The following is a 16,816-nucleotide window of genomic DNA, read 5'->3' on the forward strand; positions in this document are numbered from 1 at the left end:
GGAGAAGAATAACAGGAAACCCTGATTAGGAAGGGATTTATCCTCTCTTTTCAGGAAGAACTAACTAGTCGTGGAACTGGGCATGGTGGCACATAATTTGAAATCTCAGCATTTAAGAGGTGGGGTCAGGAGGGTCAGGAGTTCAAGATCATTCTGGGCTACTTGAGATCCTATTAAAAAACAAAGAAACAAAAACTGAGCATCCTAATACAGGTATATACCTCTAATCCCAGAATTTAAGAGGCTGAGCCCACCAGATTCTGTGAATTCAAGGCCAGCCTGGCTTACACAGGGAGTCCCTGGCCTGTCAGGGATGCAAAATATAAAAATAAAAATATATAAAATATATTTAAAATATAAAATAAAACTAAAAGGCAACAACTACAATAATAAAAAGACTATCTTAAGGGAGCTGAGCTTGATGGTATGTGCCTGTAATCCCAGTACTGAGGAAATAGAGGCAGGAAGATTAGGATTTCAGGGTCATCCTTGGCAGCACAGTGAGTTCAAAGCCAGTGTGGACAGGAGACCCCCACTTCCAAAAGAATCCAACTTGGAGTAGGGTGTGGTTGCCCCAAATGTCACCAAGTCTGACAACCTGAGCTGGATCCAGTTCCTGCAAGCTGTCCTCTGACCCCTACAAGTCCTCACATATACCCACACAGACAGCACACACCACCACATAACACACACACACACACAACACACATACCACACAAACAACACACACACCACCACCACATAACACACACACACACAACACACATACCACACAAACAACACACACCACCACCACCACATAACACACACACACACACCACACATACCACACAGACAGCACACACCACCACCACCACCACATAACACACACACACACACAACACACATACCACACAAACAACACACACCACCACCACCACATACCATACACACACACAACACACATACCACACAAACAACACACACCACCACCACCACATACCATACACACACACACCACACATACCACACAGACAACACACACCACCACCACATAACACACACACACACAACACACAACCACACAAACAACACACACCACCACCACCACATACCACACACACACACACCACACATACCACACAAACAACACACACCACCACCACCACCACATAACACACACATACACAACACATATACCACACACAACACCACATACACCATACCACACATGCACACCACACAACACACATACCACACACCATACCACACACACACAACACACAAACACAACACACAACATACCACACCACATACACACATACCACACCACACACACCACACATACTATACACACGTGCATACCATACACACACACACGCACACACACACACAAGATAATAAAAATACTTTCAAAAAAGAGCATAGAGAGACCCTGTCTCACAAGACAGTCACGCAGGCCGACATGGAGGTGAGCCGCGTCCTGGAAATGCTTTAATGTCCTGAGTGGCCCAGGGCTGGGGCTCAGCCTTCTGCCTCTAGACAGACCCTTTGGAGGCCATAGAAGGAACAAGACCATGGCCAGGGCATCTGGGGCCCTGAGAAGACCGTCAAAGGGCACAGTGAGTCTATGACAGGCTCACAAAAGTCTCCAACCTCGAAGGGCAGATGGCGAAGGGGAGTTTGGGTCAAATCCTTTGCCCACTGAGAACCAGGTCTGAGCAGGGCTTGGAGAAAATCCCATCTAATCCTTCCTGCTGCACCTGTGCCCCAGAGTCCTGCTGGGGTGACCAAGGAACTGAGAGGGGATCAGCACTGTCCCCACCTGTGGCCTCAGCCACGGGGGCAGCCCAGAGCTTGCCAAAGGGCTTTGGAGTCCCAGTAGAGCCCCTAGGAAGGCAGCTGCTGGGGGACGTGTATATCTCGGGAGTAATGGCTTGTCACTTAGCTTCTCCTGAGAAACATCCTTCCCTCCAGGAACTGAGGTTTCACTGAGAGATTGACAGGCATCTCTCACTTCCCAGCAGCCTCGGCTCAGCCCAGCCAGCAGGTACCACAAGCATCGTCACACAGTCAGGGAGACCAGAGCTCCAAGGCTGAAACTGTTGGCTTGAAATATGAGCATCGCGGCTGGATTTGAGACTTGCTGTGTTTGTCTCCAGAAATGGTCTCTGCTTCTTGGGGTTAACGGCTTCCCAAAGGTCCCCATGATTCCCACGTCGTGGTATCAAGACTCTCATTTAGTCTCCCCCAAGGGCACACGAGACCTAGTGATGCACCCCCAATAGACAGAATAGGAAAACGGTGATGGGTCCCCCTTCCAAGGTGAGCTTCCATCAGGACACACTGGCTTTTGCTCTTCTCCAGAGCCCTCTATGGGATGTGAGCTGCCATCCTGTGAGCTGAGGTTACAGGAGGAACGGAATGTCCCCGTGGGAGGGAGTCTGGAAGCAGGTGCATTCCAGGTGAGCCTCGAGCTGACAGCGACACAGTGCTGTGGCCTACAAGTGATTTAGAACCAGAGTGCCCTGCTGTACCACCCTGAACTACTGACATCCCTGTTTCATATGGCTATGTCCGGGTTGGTTTGCTACACAACACATACACTCATATTCTCTCTCTCTCTCTCTCTCTCTCTCTCTCTCTCTCTCTCTCTCTCTCTCTCTCTCTCTCTCTCTCTCTCTCTCTCTCCCTCTCCTCCCTCCCTTCCCCCCTCTCCCTTCCTGTCTCCCTCCCTTCTTCTCCCTCCCTCCCTTTCTATCTCTCTCTCCCTCCTCTCTCTCTCTCTTCCTCTCTCCCTCTCTCCCTCCCCCCTCTCTCTTTCTCTTCTTTCTCTCTCCCTCCCTCCCATCCTCCCTCTTCCTCTCTCTCCAAGAGAAGGGATAGAGAAGACAGGGTGTAAAAAGCTGGGCATGGTAGTTCACACTTATAATCCCAACACTCAGAAGGAGGAAGCAGAAACAGATGTCTGGGCCAGTCTTAGCCAGATAAATGTGAGGCCAGCCTAGCCTTACACAAGACCCCATCACCTTAAAAACCAACAAAAAGACGATGAGCCAGGTAGAGCCCCTCCACACACCCTCTAAGCCAGTAATCAGGTTGCTTAGATGTAGAGACAGAAAACCACACACCCACGGGCACACACCAGCCAGGGTACCAGCAATGCAGCTGGCCCAAGTCTCCAGATTCCCTGAAGGTTTTGCCGGGAGGGGAGTGAACAAGGGTATGGGAAAACTACGCCCCCGGCGGGCTCATGGGTCACGCCATGCATTAGGCCTGTGGAATCAGTATGACCGCATTTAAACCTGTTCTGTAGGGGTTGGCAGAAGGCTCGCCTGACATCCTCCGTTCAGCACCAGCACCACATAAAATCACATGTGATCCCAGCGTTTAGGAGGCAGATGCAGGAGGACCAGAAGTTCAAGGTCACCCTTACTTCTTTGGCCTGCCTGAAGTACACAAGACACTGTCGATAAATTAAGCTTACCTAGTGTGCATGATGACTCTAGTTCTAGGAATAGAACTCACACAAGCATGGGAGGCAACCAGCTCTACCAAGTTATCCTCTGACTTCCACGCACATGCTTTTGGTTGTGCGCGCGCACACACACATACATTGTACACAACAATAAAAATGAATGCGCGCTTTTTTTGTGCCATATATGGTGGCCCACAGCTTTAATCCCAACACTCGGGAGGCAGGGGCAGGCAGATTTCTGTGAGTTCCAGGACGTCTGGGGCTAGAGAGGCCCTGTTTCAAAAAAAAAAATAATACGTTGGTTTTTTTTTGTTTTGTTTTGGTTTTGGTTTTGGGTTTTTTTTTTTTTTTTTTTTTTTTTTTGGTTTTTGGAGGCAGGGTTTCTCTGTGTAGCTGGAACCAGGCTGGCCTTGAACTCACAGAGATCAACCTACCTCTGCCTCCTCAGCATGCACCCACACCCCTGCCAGGCTAAATTAATACAATTTTAAATAGAAAAAAATCTGTTTAAAATGTTATAATAGAAACATAATCAAGGGGCTGGAGAGATGGCTGAGAGGTTAGGAGCACTGGATGCTCTTCCAGAGGTCCTGAGTTCAATTCCCAGCAACCACATGGTAGCTCAAAACCATCTGTAATGAGATCTGGTGCCCTCTTCTGGCCTGCAGGCATATGTACAGGCAGAACATTGTATACATAGCACATAAAATCTTAAAAAAGAAGGAGGAGGAGGAGGAGGAGGAGGAGGAAGAAGAAGAAGAAGAAGAAGAAGAAGAAGAAGAAGAAGAAGAAGAAGAAGAAGAAGAAGAAGAAACATAATCAAGAAGAAAGTACCCAGAACTCCCCATGGGTGCAAATGTACAACTTAAAGCAGTTGGCCAGCACAATAGTGCCTCCAAATAGGATGTTGCTGGGTTTTGTCCCTTAAACCAAATCTCCCTTGTCGTTCTCTCCCATAATCTAACAGAGTCCTCCTGAGAATGAGGAGGCACAGAGCAAGGAACTAACCTGACCCCTGTGTCCCAGGCTCTTTGTGTTTGTTTTCTTTGGTGGCTCCCTGTCAGCCTGAGGTCAGGGTCAGGGGGATACCATCTGGCCTCAGAGCCTAGAAGTCAGAGCAAGCTCCGCCCACTGTGGATCCCCCTCCCCTCTTGATTTCCCAACCATTGGCTCTAAGCCCTCTACACCATCAAACAAGTCCCCACAATGGCTGATGGGAACCCGCCAGCCCACTGCTTTTCTGACCTCCCAGTCTTCCCTTTTGCTACCCTCAGAGGCCAGCTGTGTAGGGCCTGGTCAAGGGCAGAGCAAACTGAATCCCAGGCACCACTTCCCCAGCACTGGTTCCCAATAGGTCCTTTGTGAGTGTGAATTTCCAGGTCTCAGGACAACAAGAGGCTCTGAATAATAATAATAATAATAATAAATTGAGCTGGATACAATTCTTATAAAAACCTGAGTTGGATCTTCCCTCAGGACTCATGTTTAAAACAAAACAAAACAAACAAATAAACAAACAAAAAACTCTAGACACAAAGCACACTTACAATCCCAGTATTGGGGAAGGGGCTCGGTGGCCTACCAGCCTGCTTTGATCTCGGCCAGGAAGAGACCCTGTTTCAAAAACAAAAGTGAGCCGAACCTGAAGAATGACACCCAAGGTTGTCTTGTCCTCAGCCTCCATACACACATGAGCACATGCATGAACGGCGTGCACACATCAAAACACTTAAGAATTTCAAGGCTACATTATCAAAGCATTGAATCCCAGCACAAGGCCCTTTGGAGGACAGGGACCCTTTGTGGCCTCCCAGCTGTAACCCCCCAACAGCCAACCCTGCTGTGGCGCATCCACTGAGGCCCACTCTGCTGTGTTCCTTTGTGTGGGACCTGTCCAGGCTGCTCCAGGTGGGATATGGGTTAGCAGTATGTGCCTCCCAGATCTTGTCATAGATCTGAGAAGATCTCCTGGTCCTGAGTGGCCTTCTAGGGCATGGCAGGGACTGTGGTCACTTCCTATTGGAGAGACCACAGACTTCAGGCACAGGACGGTGGGCCAGAAGGAAGCGCCTGGCAGTTAGTGTTCTGGTAGATTACACAGCTCAGCCCTGGCTAGCTGGATAATGCCTGCAAGGAAAGCTGTGAGCAGCAGACTAGGGGCAGCCCAGTAATTTTGGGAACCCCCAGAAAATTAGGGAAAGTGAACTGAACCCAATTTTCAAGTGATGTTCTAGTCTTTAGTATGGGGCATGCGCGAGCACACACACACACACACACACACACACACACACACACACAGAGTCTGAGGCAGGGCCTAACTTCGAAGAGTAAGGAGAGTGGTGAAAATTCCCCAGGGCTGTGACCTTGTGAGTAGCCTGTGACTGAAATGTCTCTGGGAAGTTTGTGTCAGCCTCTTTGAGGCTGGCCTGGAGAGAGCACTGGCGGCCAAGAGGCAGGCAACACAGAAACTTCTTAACACATTTGCCTCATTATCCTTCCTCTTTGTCTTTCTTACTCTTAAGGTTGTTGTTGTTTTTGAGATAATTTATTTTATGTGGATGAGTGTTTTGCTTGCATGTATGAATACTACATGGGCACCTGGTACCCATTGAGGTCTGAAGGAGGCATCAGATGCCCTGGAACTAGAGTTACAGATGGTTGTGGGTAGCCACGTGGGTATTGGGACTCAAACCTGGGTCCTCTATAGGATCAGCCAGGGATCTTAATCACTGATCCATCTCTCTGGCCCCTTGTTCTTGAGTTGTAAAGAACTGTCAGCATCCCAAACTAAGAAGAGTATCTGTAAACACTGGGCCCACATTCCTGTGTATGAAGCATATGGTCTCTTCAACAGGGACTGACCACAGTCTCTACCACACCCTAGTGTTGCCCTGATACCAAAGCCAAGTGGCCAGTGTTATACCTATGTGCCTGCGGTCTTTTCCCTTACGCTGAAGTTAAGGGCATGTCTCTAACAAGAGTGAGAAAATAGGCATGGTGGCTCATACCTATAATCCCAATACCCAGGCAGGAGAATCAATACAAGTTCTAGGCCACCCTCAGTTATGTAGTGAGTTCTAGGCTAGTCAGGGCAACATAACGAGGTCCTGCAAAAAACCAAATAAAAAAAAAAAGGAAGAAAACAAGACAAACAGAAAGTGGGAAAATAGAAAGATAGAAAATGAACCAGGAAGTTCATTGCACTTTATTAACTGTGAGGAAAGCATGTTTCTTTGTGGAAGTGAAATTCTAATGGTTTTATTTTGTTGTTGCTCTTTTGCTAGACAGGGCTTGATACTGAAACTTAGGCTAGCCTGGAACTCACTCTACTGCCCAGGTTGGCCTGGAATTCCCTGCCTTAGCTTGCTGAATCACTACGTCCAGCTTTTGCAAAACATTTAATAGACAAGGTGTTCTGGTTTACTTTCTGTTGTCGTAATAAACACCATGACCAACAGCAATTTCAGGGAGGTGAAGGGTTTACTTCAGCTCATATTTTCAGGTCACAGTCCATCCTTGAAGGATGGCAGGGCAAGTATTCAATGTAAGAACCATGGAAGAACACTGTTAGCTGGTTGGTTCACAGGGTTACTCACACTCAGCTAGTTTTCTTATACAGCCAAAGACTACCTGCCTAGGGATGGTATCACCCACAGTGGGCTGTGCCTTCCTCCAACATCAGTTATTATTCAAGACAGCATCCTACAGAGATGAGCACAGACCAATATGATGCAGCCTAGCCTTTAATTGAGGTTCCCTTTTCTCAGGCAACTCTAGGTTGTATCTAGTTGACAATAACAACTAACCAGGACAGAAGGGGAGCTTAAGTCAAAAAAAAAAAACCACAGCCTGGGTTCTCTGATGAAACCTTCCTCAGCACTCTCTTTATTCATTTGTGTCTCTTGTCTTCTCTCCTTCTAGTGCCCTGCCCCCTACACACACACACACACACACACACACACACACACACACACCACACTACGCACACACATATACTGGAGGTGTCTTCAGGATAAGATTTTTCCAGCATCCAGGGTTCCCAGCTTCTCTACCTTGGAGGATTTGGAGAAAGCTTTCCTATTCTGCCTCTCATTCCAGCAAATGCAGAGGGTTTGGGGACCTACTGTAGCTTGGTGTCGGGTCTATGTCCTTCCTCTTGAAGGGCTGGGTGTTTAGGCCATGGGCCATTTTCTTGTACTGTTGGGGACACCAGCAGCAGATCTCGGAATGTCCCATGCCCTACATGGCGATCAGGGCTCGGCGTTAGTGTTAGCATTAAGGATGGGGAGGAGGGTGTTGGCACTGCTGTAGACTCCCCAGCTGGGCCAGTTTCCCAGGAGGAAAGGAATGGAAGCTGGAAGGCCATGGTGGTTAGTAGCCAAGCAGCCACGGCACTTGGGAAGAGGAGAGGCGGGGCTTCTCTCCCATGGTCCAGAGAGTGACTGTAAATTGGTTCAGACTCGGAGGCAAGTAATTTTTTATTTCCAATGCTTGTTGGAGAGCCATTTGTGAGTGGCCAAGAGACTCTCACGGCTCACAGGCTGGGACAGAGAGAGTCATGGGTCACAGCCGCATGCACCTAAGGGGTGGTAGCCCACCCAAGGGTGGTAGCCCACCTGAGGGGTGGTAGCGGTGGTGATCTTGGAGGCTCCTCATGTGCTGTGCCCCTTGGCTCCCTGGAGTCTACAGCTGGGGAAAGCCAGCCCTGCTCCCAGGGCTGTGGGGAAATAATTAGTCCGTCTAAAGAGCATTGTAGTCTCAGATCAAAGGGGTCTCCCAGCTGCAAAGCGCTTTACAGGCTCATGGCCAGTCCCTGGAACACCTGCTCCAGGTCACTCCAGCGGTGGGTGCAGACTCGCACTCCCCCAAAGTACCATCCAGTCCTGAGCTCTACTGGCCTAGTAAACATCTGTCCCGTAAGACTAGAACATCACTTCACTGGTCAGCACACTGGAGTGCCAGGCACGGGCCTGCAGCTTTTCTTCTGGCACACTCAGGCTTGATTACTGTGACTCTGGATCCCGGGGACACGGCGGCCATCCACCTTTCCTTTCGCATCCTTGGTTTCTCTAGGAAGGGCTTGGGAGGGGGGAAGATGGGAGGGGAGGATGGCCTGGAGTCAGAAGCACAGGGGGCCGGTAGGCGCCTAGGAGCGGGGCGGGGGCGTGGTCGAGTAGAGAACGTGGTACGAGAGGGGGCGTGTTCGGGGAGTGGCCAGAGGGTACCTCGCTAGCCCGGAAGGAGCAGGAGGAGGAGCCCCGGGATCTGGAGTTGTTCCCACGTGAGGGGATCGTGCGGGATTCCTCCGGTGCGGCGGCCGCGGACTGCCGGGAGTCCGGCGGGGCTGTGATCGCTGGCCGGGCGCGCGTGGGTAGCCGAATGCGGCGGCGGCTCCGTGGGCTGTGAGCCGGGCGTCCGCCGTCAGAGCCCCGCGTGCCGCCGTGGGGCCTCGCGTCCCGGGCACACGGGATGCGGGCGGCCGACTCAGGCTCGTGGGAACGCGTCCGCCAGCTCGCGGCTCACGGCCAACCGGCTCCGTCCTGCGGGCGGGACACTGGGCCCCTGCGCGCCCCGGAGCTTGGAGCCTGCGATCTGTGCACGGGCGCTGCGGGACCGCGAGAGCAGCAGAGAACTGGGGCGGTTGACGATGCAGCCGAAGGCTACAGCAGCCAGCTGGGTAGGTGTTTGAGGGGCCGGCAGGGCGGCTTGGCTGCAGGCCCGGGAGCCGCCGGGACCGGGCACGCGGGGGCGCTCGGGGCCGAGGAGCTCCGAGCCGCTGGTGGCAAAGTTGTGTCCCCGAGCGTCGGGCGGGCGCGGCCGGTTGGCGCGTTGGACGAGAAAAGTTCTTAAGCTTGGGAGTTGGGGTCTCGGGGCGCTCCAGCAGCACCCCTCCCCCTTCTAGAACCTCGGGAGGGCTGCAGGGAAAGAGGTCAGGGCTATGCCTGTCAGGGTCCTGCGATCCCGTGACGCCAGAAGACTCAGCTCCGGGATGGACCCAGAGCGTGGGAAAGGGACTAGCCCTGTGCAAAGTTGGGACGGTCCCTTGTGAGTTCTTCAGTGTAGGAGATGGGGTCTTAGGGCTATCTGGCTCCACGACTCGAGCTCCCCAAAGCACTAACTACATGGAGAGAGGTCAAATCCATGTCTGTCAGAGTACTGCAACCCAGTGGCGCCTGCAGACCCACTTTGAGGGCAGGACCCGAAGCAAGTGTGGGTAAGGGGCTAGCTCACTGCAAAGTTTGGGCAATCCCCTATTCTATACCTGTAGCCCATATGGCTGCCTTAGTCCGGAAAAGAGCTCCCTCCCCTTCGCTGTAGCCGTTCGCATTTGCTCGAGCAGAGCAGAGATCCCTGCTTTTCATATACACTCTATAACTCCAGGAGAAATTGCAGCGGTGGGAAGCTCAAACGCCGAGGTCTAATTGCGTGTGTTTGTCCGATCCGCCCCAAGTAGAGTACAGTGGTTCTGTGTTAAAATGTGCCCAGTGGGTGCGCCCATTCCCGGCTCAGCTGTCTCCCTCCACCCGCCCCCAAGTTAAGTCATGGGGTGGGGGCAGGAACCTTGGATCCGCCTGTCTCCAAGGGGGAAGCAATTTAGAAGGAAGTCTGCCGGCTTTTCCGAGAAGAGCCTGCCATCCTCAGTTTGAACTTCAGAACACTTTTCCAGGAACAACGGAAGTGCACAGGATTTTTTATTAATTGTTGAACACCTTACTGTGTTGTAATTTTGTGAAGTGTCCTGAAACCCCACCTGGGAGTGAGGCTATATTCTATCCATGCAGATAGGGACAGAACAACCCAGAGGCCAAGCCACTTAAGAGTCCTCACTGTCTTAAACTTTGGTGCTGGCATCTCAGATTTTATTTTATCTGAGGCGGGGGTCTTATGATGTAACCCAGGCTGACTTTGAAGTCCATATCCATGCTAGGATTACATGCACTGGCTACCGGGCCTGACTTTGACACCTCGGATTCTGTCTTTTGCATGGCAAAGCCTAGCATGTTGATCCTGCTCCCGGGCAGGGAGCTCCTAAGCTGGGGAACCCACAGAATACCTGCCAAGTAATTCTTCGCTTTGAGAAGGAACCAGCTGATGTACAACAGCACACAGGTTAAGCAAGTTGTATCAGCTCCTTGAGACTCAGTTTATCCACAGTGGGAATCGGTACCCACTGAGGATGTGGCCCTTTAAAAGATGTAGTGTGTCAGCTGGGCATGGTGGCTCAAATCTGTTATTCCAGGTTCTCTGGAGGCTAAGACAGGACGGTGTTGAGTTCACGGCCTGCCTGTGCAACACAGTAAGGCCAAGGCCATCCTGGGCAGCTCAATGAGACCCTTCCTCAAAATAAAAAGTACCAAAAGAAAAAAAAAAACCCAAACCCCAAATACAGCTCGATGGTAGAACACTTTTCCAGAGTGTTTGAGGATCTAAATGTGATCTCCAGTATAAGAAAGAAAGCAGGCAGCCTAGATGGTTCACCGGCAAATGGCACTTGCTGCCAAGCCTAAGAACTTGAGTTCCAGTCCCCCGATCCACATGGCGGAAGGAAAGAGATGTCCTCTGACCTCCACACATGAGTTATGGCATGTGTGCCAGCCCCCCACTCCTCTCCATACACAAATAAATAGTGGTTTTTAAAGAAGACGGCACCTAGTCTGTGTCACAGCAGGTACATAAAAAATATTAGCCCTGGTCTTCTCATACCTGGCATTCTTGCTGAAGCACCTGCCACTCCCCGGGGGACGCAGGTTCCCATTAGGTTGTGATGCTATCTTCCTTGTCTCTGCCCTTTTGAACTGTGTGTGTCATGATGACTTTTGCCCCATCTGTAAAAAATGCTTCTGGGTTCTGAGGCCAGCGTGTTGTGGCTGTGGACACTGTTGTTATGTAAACGTGTGGAAGATAGCTGGGTGGAGGTGCAGCTGTTGACTTTGTGTCTAGATGGGCTCCATTCCTGTGTTCATGATAACAATATCCTAATGGCACGCTGCGAACGGGAAACGCCTGCCTCATGCCTTTGAGACTGGTTGTTTTGCACAGCCCTCCCTCATTGCGTGGCCCTAGAGGGGGAGGGTGTCAGAGATGGCCTTTCCCAAATCACAGGTGGCATTGCTGCAGGAGACAAGGTCACACCAGCGGGTCATCAAGAAAACGCTGGCCGTTCTCCTGTTAGCCCCTGCCCTCATCTCTGTTTGCCTCCCTCCTGTTTTTCTTCCTTCTTTCTTCTCCCCCTTCCCTTTCTTTACAGCGTCTTCTGCAGCCTGGTCAGACTCAATATGTAGCTTAGGATGACCTTGAACCTCTGAACCTCCCAGTGCACTGAGGACTGGGATTATAGGGGAGAGGCCACCATGCCCAGGACCTCATGCACACTATACAAACACTAACCTTGAGAGACATCTCCAGCTCATTGTGTCTGGTCCTTTTTAAATTTAAACTTGAATTTATTTTTATTACCGTGTATGAATGTGTGTCTACATGCACATATACGTGGGTACCCTCAGAGGCCAGAGGAGGGGGTATTGGATCGCCTGGAACTAGAGTCCCCAGTGGTTGTGAGCCACCTGTGCTGGGAGCCGAACTGTGGTCCTCCGCAAAGACAACCAGTGCTGCTGAGCTGCCTTCTTGCCTTCTTCTGTGTCTTCAAGGACAGTTTCAATGATGGCTGGTTGCCGGTGGCAGCCAGCACGGAAATGGTTTCTGTTTATGGGAGTTTTCTTCTAGGAAGGAAATGGGAATTCTTTGCCTTAGCACCACAAGCTGAAGTTGTTGGGGAAATAAACATTCCAGACAGGCTGTGCGGCCGCTCTTCTTAGGCTCGGCGGTTTGTTCCTGGCTGGGGAGATGCTCCCTTTAAGGATCTAAGAGATAAGGCAGTCTGGGAATGAACACTGCATCAGGATGGAGGTCCAGACACCTTGGCATTGCTCAGGAAGCCTTCCCTGGGATCCACAGGGTGATGGCCCTGGAATAGTGACAGCTCTGACCTCTGGGACCAATGGCCAGAGCAGAGGATACAAGCCGACTGCTTATATAATCCACACTCCTCTCCCCAGTGCCCTCTGGCCTTGAGATACCTGACAGACCAGTTTGCCTTTGGGAAATCATGATCCCAGAGCCCCTGCAGAGTGAGCCAGGTGCCCACTAGGTGTTCTTAAACTGGGAACATGAATCAATTTGACCTATCAGTCATTGTCATTCATTCGTCGTAGATTTTGAACTGTTGGCGCTGTCAGAGATCGAGCAGCAAACAAAAACAACTGAAGCCCAGTGTCCAAGGCTCCTGGACTCCATGGGAGGAGGTTTCCCGTAGGCAAATGTGTCTGAGATAGACATGTGGAGGGACAGAAAGGCCGTGCGGAGAAATGAAGCTGGGAGGGGATCTGGCTGGTGGGAGGAGGTGTGAAGAGCCTGTGGTCAGAGACAAAAAGGCCTAGGAAGTGAGGCTTTTGGGTGCTGAGCCCCTGAGGCAAGAAACATTGCCATTGGCTGACATTCCAAGTTTGGTTTGGAAAAGAGCTTCTCTCTGTGGACTCAGTGCTTAATCTGCCTACATCTGAACTTGTGGTTTTTAGTTTGTGTTTTGTTTCTTTGTTTTTGAGACATGGTCACCGCTTTCCTAGGCCGGCCTCGACTCATTCTGTCACCATCCCTTGAATTTCTGACTGACTTTCAGAGTGCTGGGATGGCAGCCTGGGCCACTCATTACGTCTGGTTTATGTTGTTCCTTTTGCGCCTCTTTGTAAGATAAAGTTTTGTTTGTTTGTTTTGGATTGGTTTGTTTGTTTGTTTGTTTGTTTGTTTGACACAGGGTTTCTCTGTGTGGCCCTGGCTGTCCTGAAACTCTGTAGACCAGGCTGACCTCAAACTCAGAGAACTGCCTGCCTCTGCCTCCCAAGGGCTGGGTTTAAAGGTGTGCATCACCACCGCCCAGAATGTAAGATAAAAATTTAAATGATAAAAGACCATCAAGGGGTCAAACCCAAGGCCTTATGCTGTCCCTCAGGCCCTCTGCCAAGTGACATGTATCCTTAGTCCTAGCCCACCCTTTCTGAAATCTTTGACTTTGTTGCCATTTGTTTCCATGTTGCTTCTTGCTCTGTGGTGGCGTTAGCACGCCAGTTAGTATACCCTGGTGCACCAGCTCTCTTTGCGCCCAAGTCAGTATAAGCTAAACTGGAAACCTTGTCTTAATCTGTTCTCCCAATAGCCAGGGGTATGTATGGTTGCCAAGGAAACCGGTGCTTGGAAAAGTTGACTTGCCCAAGGTCACATCGGCAGTGGCTGGCACAGCCTAGGAGTGTATCCCACTTTGTAGATCCAAATCTTGGAGGAACAGAATGTGCTTGTGGTTTTTTGTTTTTGTTTTTTTAAATAGGGTTTTTTTTTTTTTCTGTGTAACCGCTCTGGCTATCCTGGAACTCACAGAGACCCACCTGCCTCAGTCTCCCCAGGGCTGGGATTAAAGGCACCACCACTGCCTGGCTTCTAATTTTTATTTTACAAAAGACAAATGTTTGTCTTCCCCACAGTCCTGGTTTAAGCAGCCCCAGCATTCAGTAGATTGATCGTTAGCCATTTTAGTGAGAGATCTTTCTATTACCTGCTCTCTGCAAAGGCCTTCCGCTAGGAAGAGGGTGGGAGAGTTTCCACTCCACAGAGGGCATTAGGATGCCCCCCAGCAGCTGCCCACTAAGATCAACTGGTTTCATTTACCATCCTCACGGGGCAGGGCAGGGTGGAGGTCACCAGGGCCTGGGCTGTCCCCGTGATGAGGGGTGTAAACCATTTGGAAGGTTCATTGCCCAGTGGCAACTGTGTCCCTTGTGGGTCAGTGCTTTGGACGGAATCTTGTCCTCCATCAGGGCTGGTGGTACCCTGCATCACAATGCCAGTTTTAGAAATAGATTCACACCAGTTAGGATTCCTGGGCTCTACTGCTTGCCAGCTGTGTGCCATCCCAAGCCTCAGTTTACCCTTGTGTAAAGTGGAGAGTTCTTCTACCCACTTGAGAGTTGGAGCTCTACAGGAGTCTAATTAGTGCCCTTGCTACCTGTGGGGCCTGTCGCTACAGCCACCACCAAGGGACAGGGGGAACTGCCAAGGTCTAAAGTATTTTAAATGTATGGAGCAGTATGTGAAATGCCACATATATCATCATTGTCACAGCTTTTGAGGTGTGTGTGTGTGTGTGTGTGTGTGTGTGAGAGAGAGAGAGAGAGAGAGAGAGAGAGAGAGAGAGAGAGAGAGAGAGAGAGAGAGTCTCATGTAGCCCAGGCTTGGCATGTACTCATTATGTAGCCAAGTTTAGCTTTGAACCCTGAATCCCTGCCGCTTCTTCCAGTTGCTGGGACTACCAGCGAATATCTCGAGGCCTATGTTCATTGGGATTTGGCCAAGCAGTGGCCCAGAAGGTCTGGCTGCTGATATGGCCTTGTGAGTCATTGGGGATTCTCCACATGGTTGCCGAACCCCCTTGATATTCTCTGTAATATTCCAATTTGAGTTACCTGCCCCATTTGTCACTCATCCCTGGTGGGAAAGGTTTATGCTTCTTTTAATCATTTTGAGGCAAACAGCACCCACTACCCTGAGGTCCGCCTCTGTCATCATTATAGGGCAAGTTGTCAAAATGGAAGATCAGGTGGATTTTCAAGCAGACGTTTTTCTGTTTTTTTCTTTTTGCCCCGGCAGATAAGCCTGGCCAAACACTGTCATTAAAGCTGGCCAAAGCAATCACCCGGGAGCCCTGTGTTGGCTCTGAATCACTAAGGGCTTAAACACTCCAGAGAGGCAAGCCAGGGTGAGGAGGTGTGCACCAGTGTGTGCATGTGCGTGTGTGTAGTTATTTTAATGGATTCGCTCTCGGCAAAGGCGTTGGATGCTGTGTGTGTCAGATGAGTGCCTTCCAGGGAGGGGGGATGTCGGGATCACCCCCGATTCCCAGCCACCTCCTCTGCAGTCCCTGTGCAAGCCTGCGTGATGGTGGCGACTTCAGGCTGTCTCTCGTCTGCTGCTTGGATGCTTTCAAAAGAGGCCAAATAGAGGACTCCGCTCATGGTGATTCCTCTCAGCTCTTGCCCAATATCCACGGCCCTGCAGATGCTGCAGAACCCCCTGATCTGAAAGAAATCCCCAGCCTGCGGGTGGGAGCTGCAGGTAGGTGAGACCCACCCAATGTCTCAGCCCCGGCCTGGAGACCCTGAACCCTGGCTCTGGAGCAGGGACAGGGAGGGCAGTGTGGTATCTGTCTGTCCCTAGGTATACATGCTGGATTTGGGGAACCCTACCAGGGACCGCCCACCACCTGGCACCTGGTGGATGATCTGCAGGTGCCTGGATTAGGAAGGTGGGTGGCACAGGCTAGTTTGGGCTGTAACTTTATCACAGGCATTGAGTGTGTTTCATGCCTTTTCATTGTGTGGAAGCTTCAGAGGGCTGTCCCTGGAGGCTGACAAAGAAGTGAAAACAACAGCAGGGTCCCCTGGGAGCTTTGTTCCCACACCTTCCTGCACAGCCTTGACACCAGGCTCCTACCTTTAAAACCGTGTGCACCCAGGCAGGGGAGAATGTGTCCTTTGCTTAGGGCAGGGCTTGTTAATGACAAACTTGAGGGCCAGCTGGGATTCAAGGGACGCTCTGATGCAGGTGCTACGGTCTGTTAATTCCCATAGCCACGAGACAGCTGGCATTCTCCCCATTTTACAGATGAAGCCATTGAGACCTAAAGACACTATCCTGTACTGTCTGTTCCAGACTGCTTTCAGCAGGGCTGTCGTTCCCGGTAGTTTGACCCACAGCAGAGGCTGAGATGCTGCAAACCATGGGCTTTTTTCCCCCCTTTGTATCTTTGTTTTTAATTTTATGTTTGCTTCGTTTTGAGACAGGGTCTCATGTAGCCCAGGTTGGCCTTGAACTTGACATACAGCTGAGGATGACCCAGAGTTGTTGGAACAGGCAAGCCTCAAACTCACAACCCTCCTGCCTCAGCCTCCCAAGTGCTGAGATTACCGGTGTGAGCTGTAGAAGCCCAGCCTGTGGGCTTTTCTCCCAGAGCTGATCCTACCTCTCTATCCTTTAGAAAATCCACCCTTAACCCTCTCCCCAGAGAATCCCACCAGGTAGCTGAACCGTGCTAGTAGAGTGCCCCGTTCCCACTCAACCTTGCTGTCTGGGAATCAGAATGCAGCCCTTAAGTGGAAAACCTAAGCAGAGCTGAGTAAATTTGTTCTGACTGCCTGGTGTGGAAACTGAAGCCTGGGAAGGGCACATAACTCCAGGAATCACGAGTGGTGGTTTTCAGGGTCAGATGGGCCCTAATAAAAGGCACATGAGGAGGTTCTTGGGAGATAGCCCTCT

General features: G+C 50.8%; 1 protein-coding gene across 5 annotated transcripts in view; it reads left to right on the forward strand.

Moving 5' to 3' along the window:
* Positions 1–16,816, forward strand: part of Kazn (kazrin, periplakin interacting protein) — a 981,286-nt gene that overhangs the window by 843,910 nt on the left and 120,560 nt on the right. The window contains exon 1 of one of the 5 annotated variants that reach the window (XM_040757475.1): positions 8,671–9,134. The exons of 3 other annotated variants lie outside the window; for them this stretch is intronic. In XM_040757475.1, the coding sequence (XP_040613409.1) occupies positions 8,927–9,134 (208 nt within the window). In that variant the 5' untranslated portion in view covers positions 8,671–8,926. Of the gene's footprint in view, positions 1–8,670; positions 9,135–9,393; positions 9,672–16,816 lie in introns of those variants that run through there. One more of the 5 variants, XM_040757476.1, reaches the window with a different exon arrangement.

The sequence above is a fragment of the Mesocricetus auratus genome, unplaced genomic scaffold (genome assembly GCF_017639785.1).
Source record: "Mesocricetus auratus isolate SY011 unplaced genomic scaffold, BCM_Maur_2.0 Super-Scaffold_100014, whole genome shotgun sequence".
Taxonomy (NCBI): Eukaryota; Metazoa; Chordata; class Mammalia; order Rodentia; family Cricetidae; genus Mesocricetus; species Mesocricetus auratus.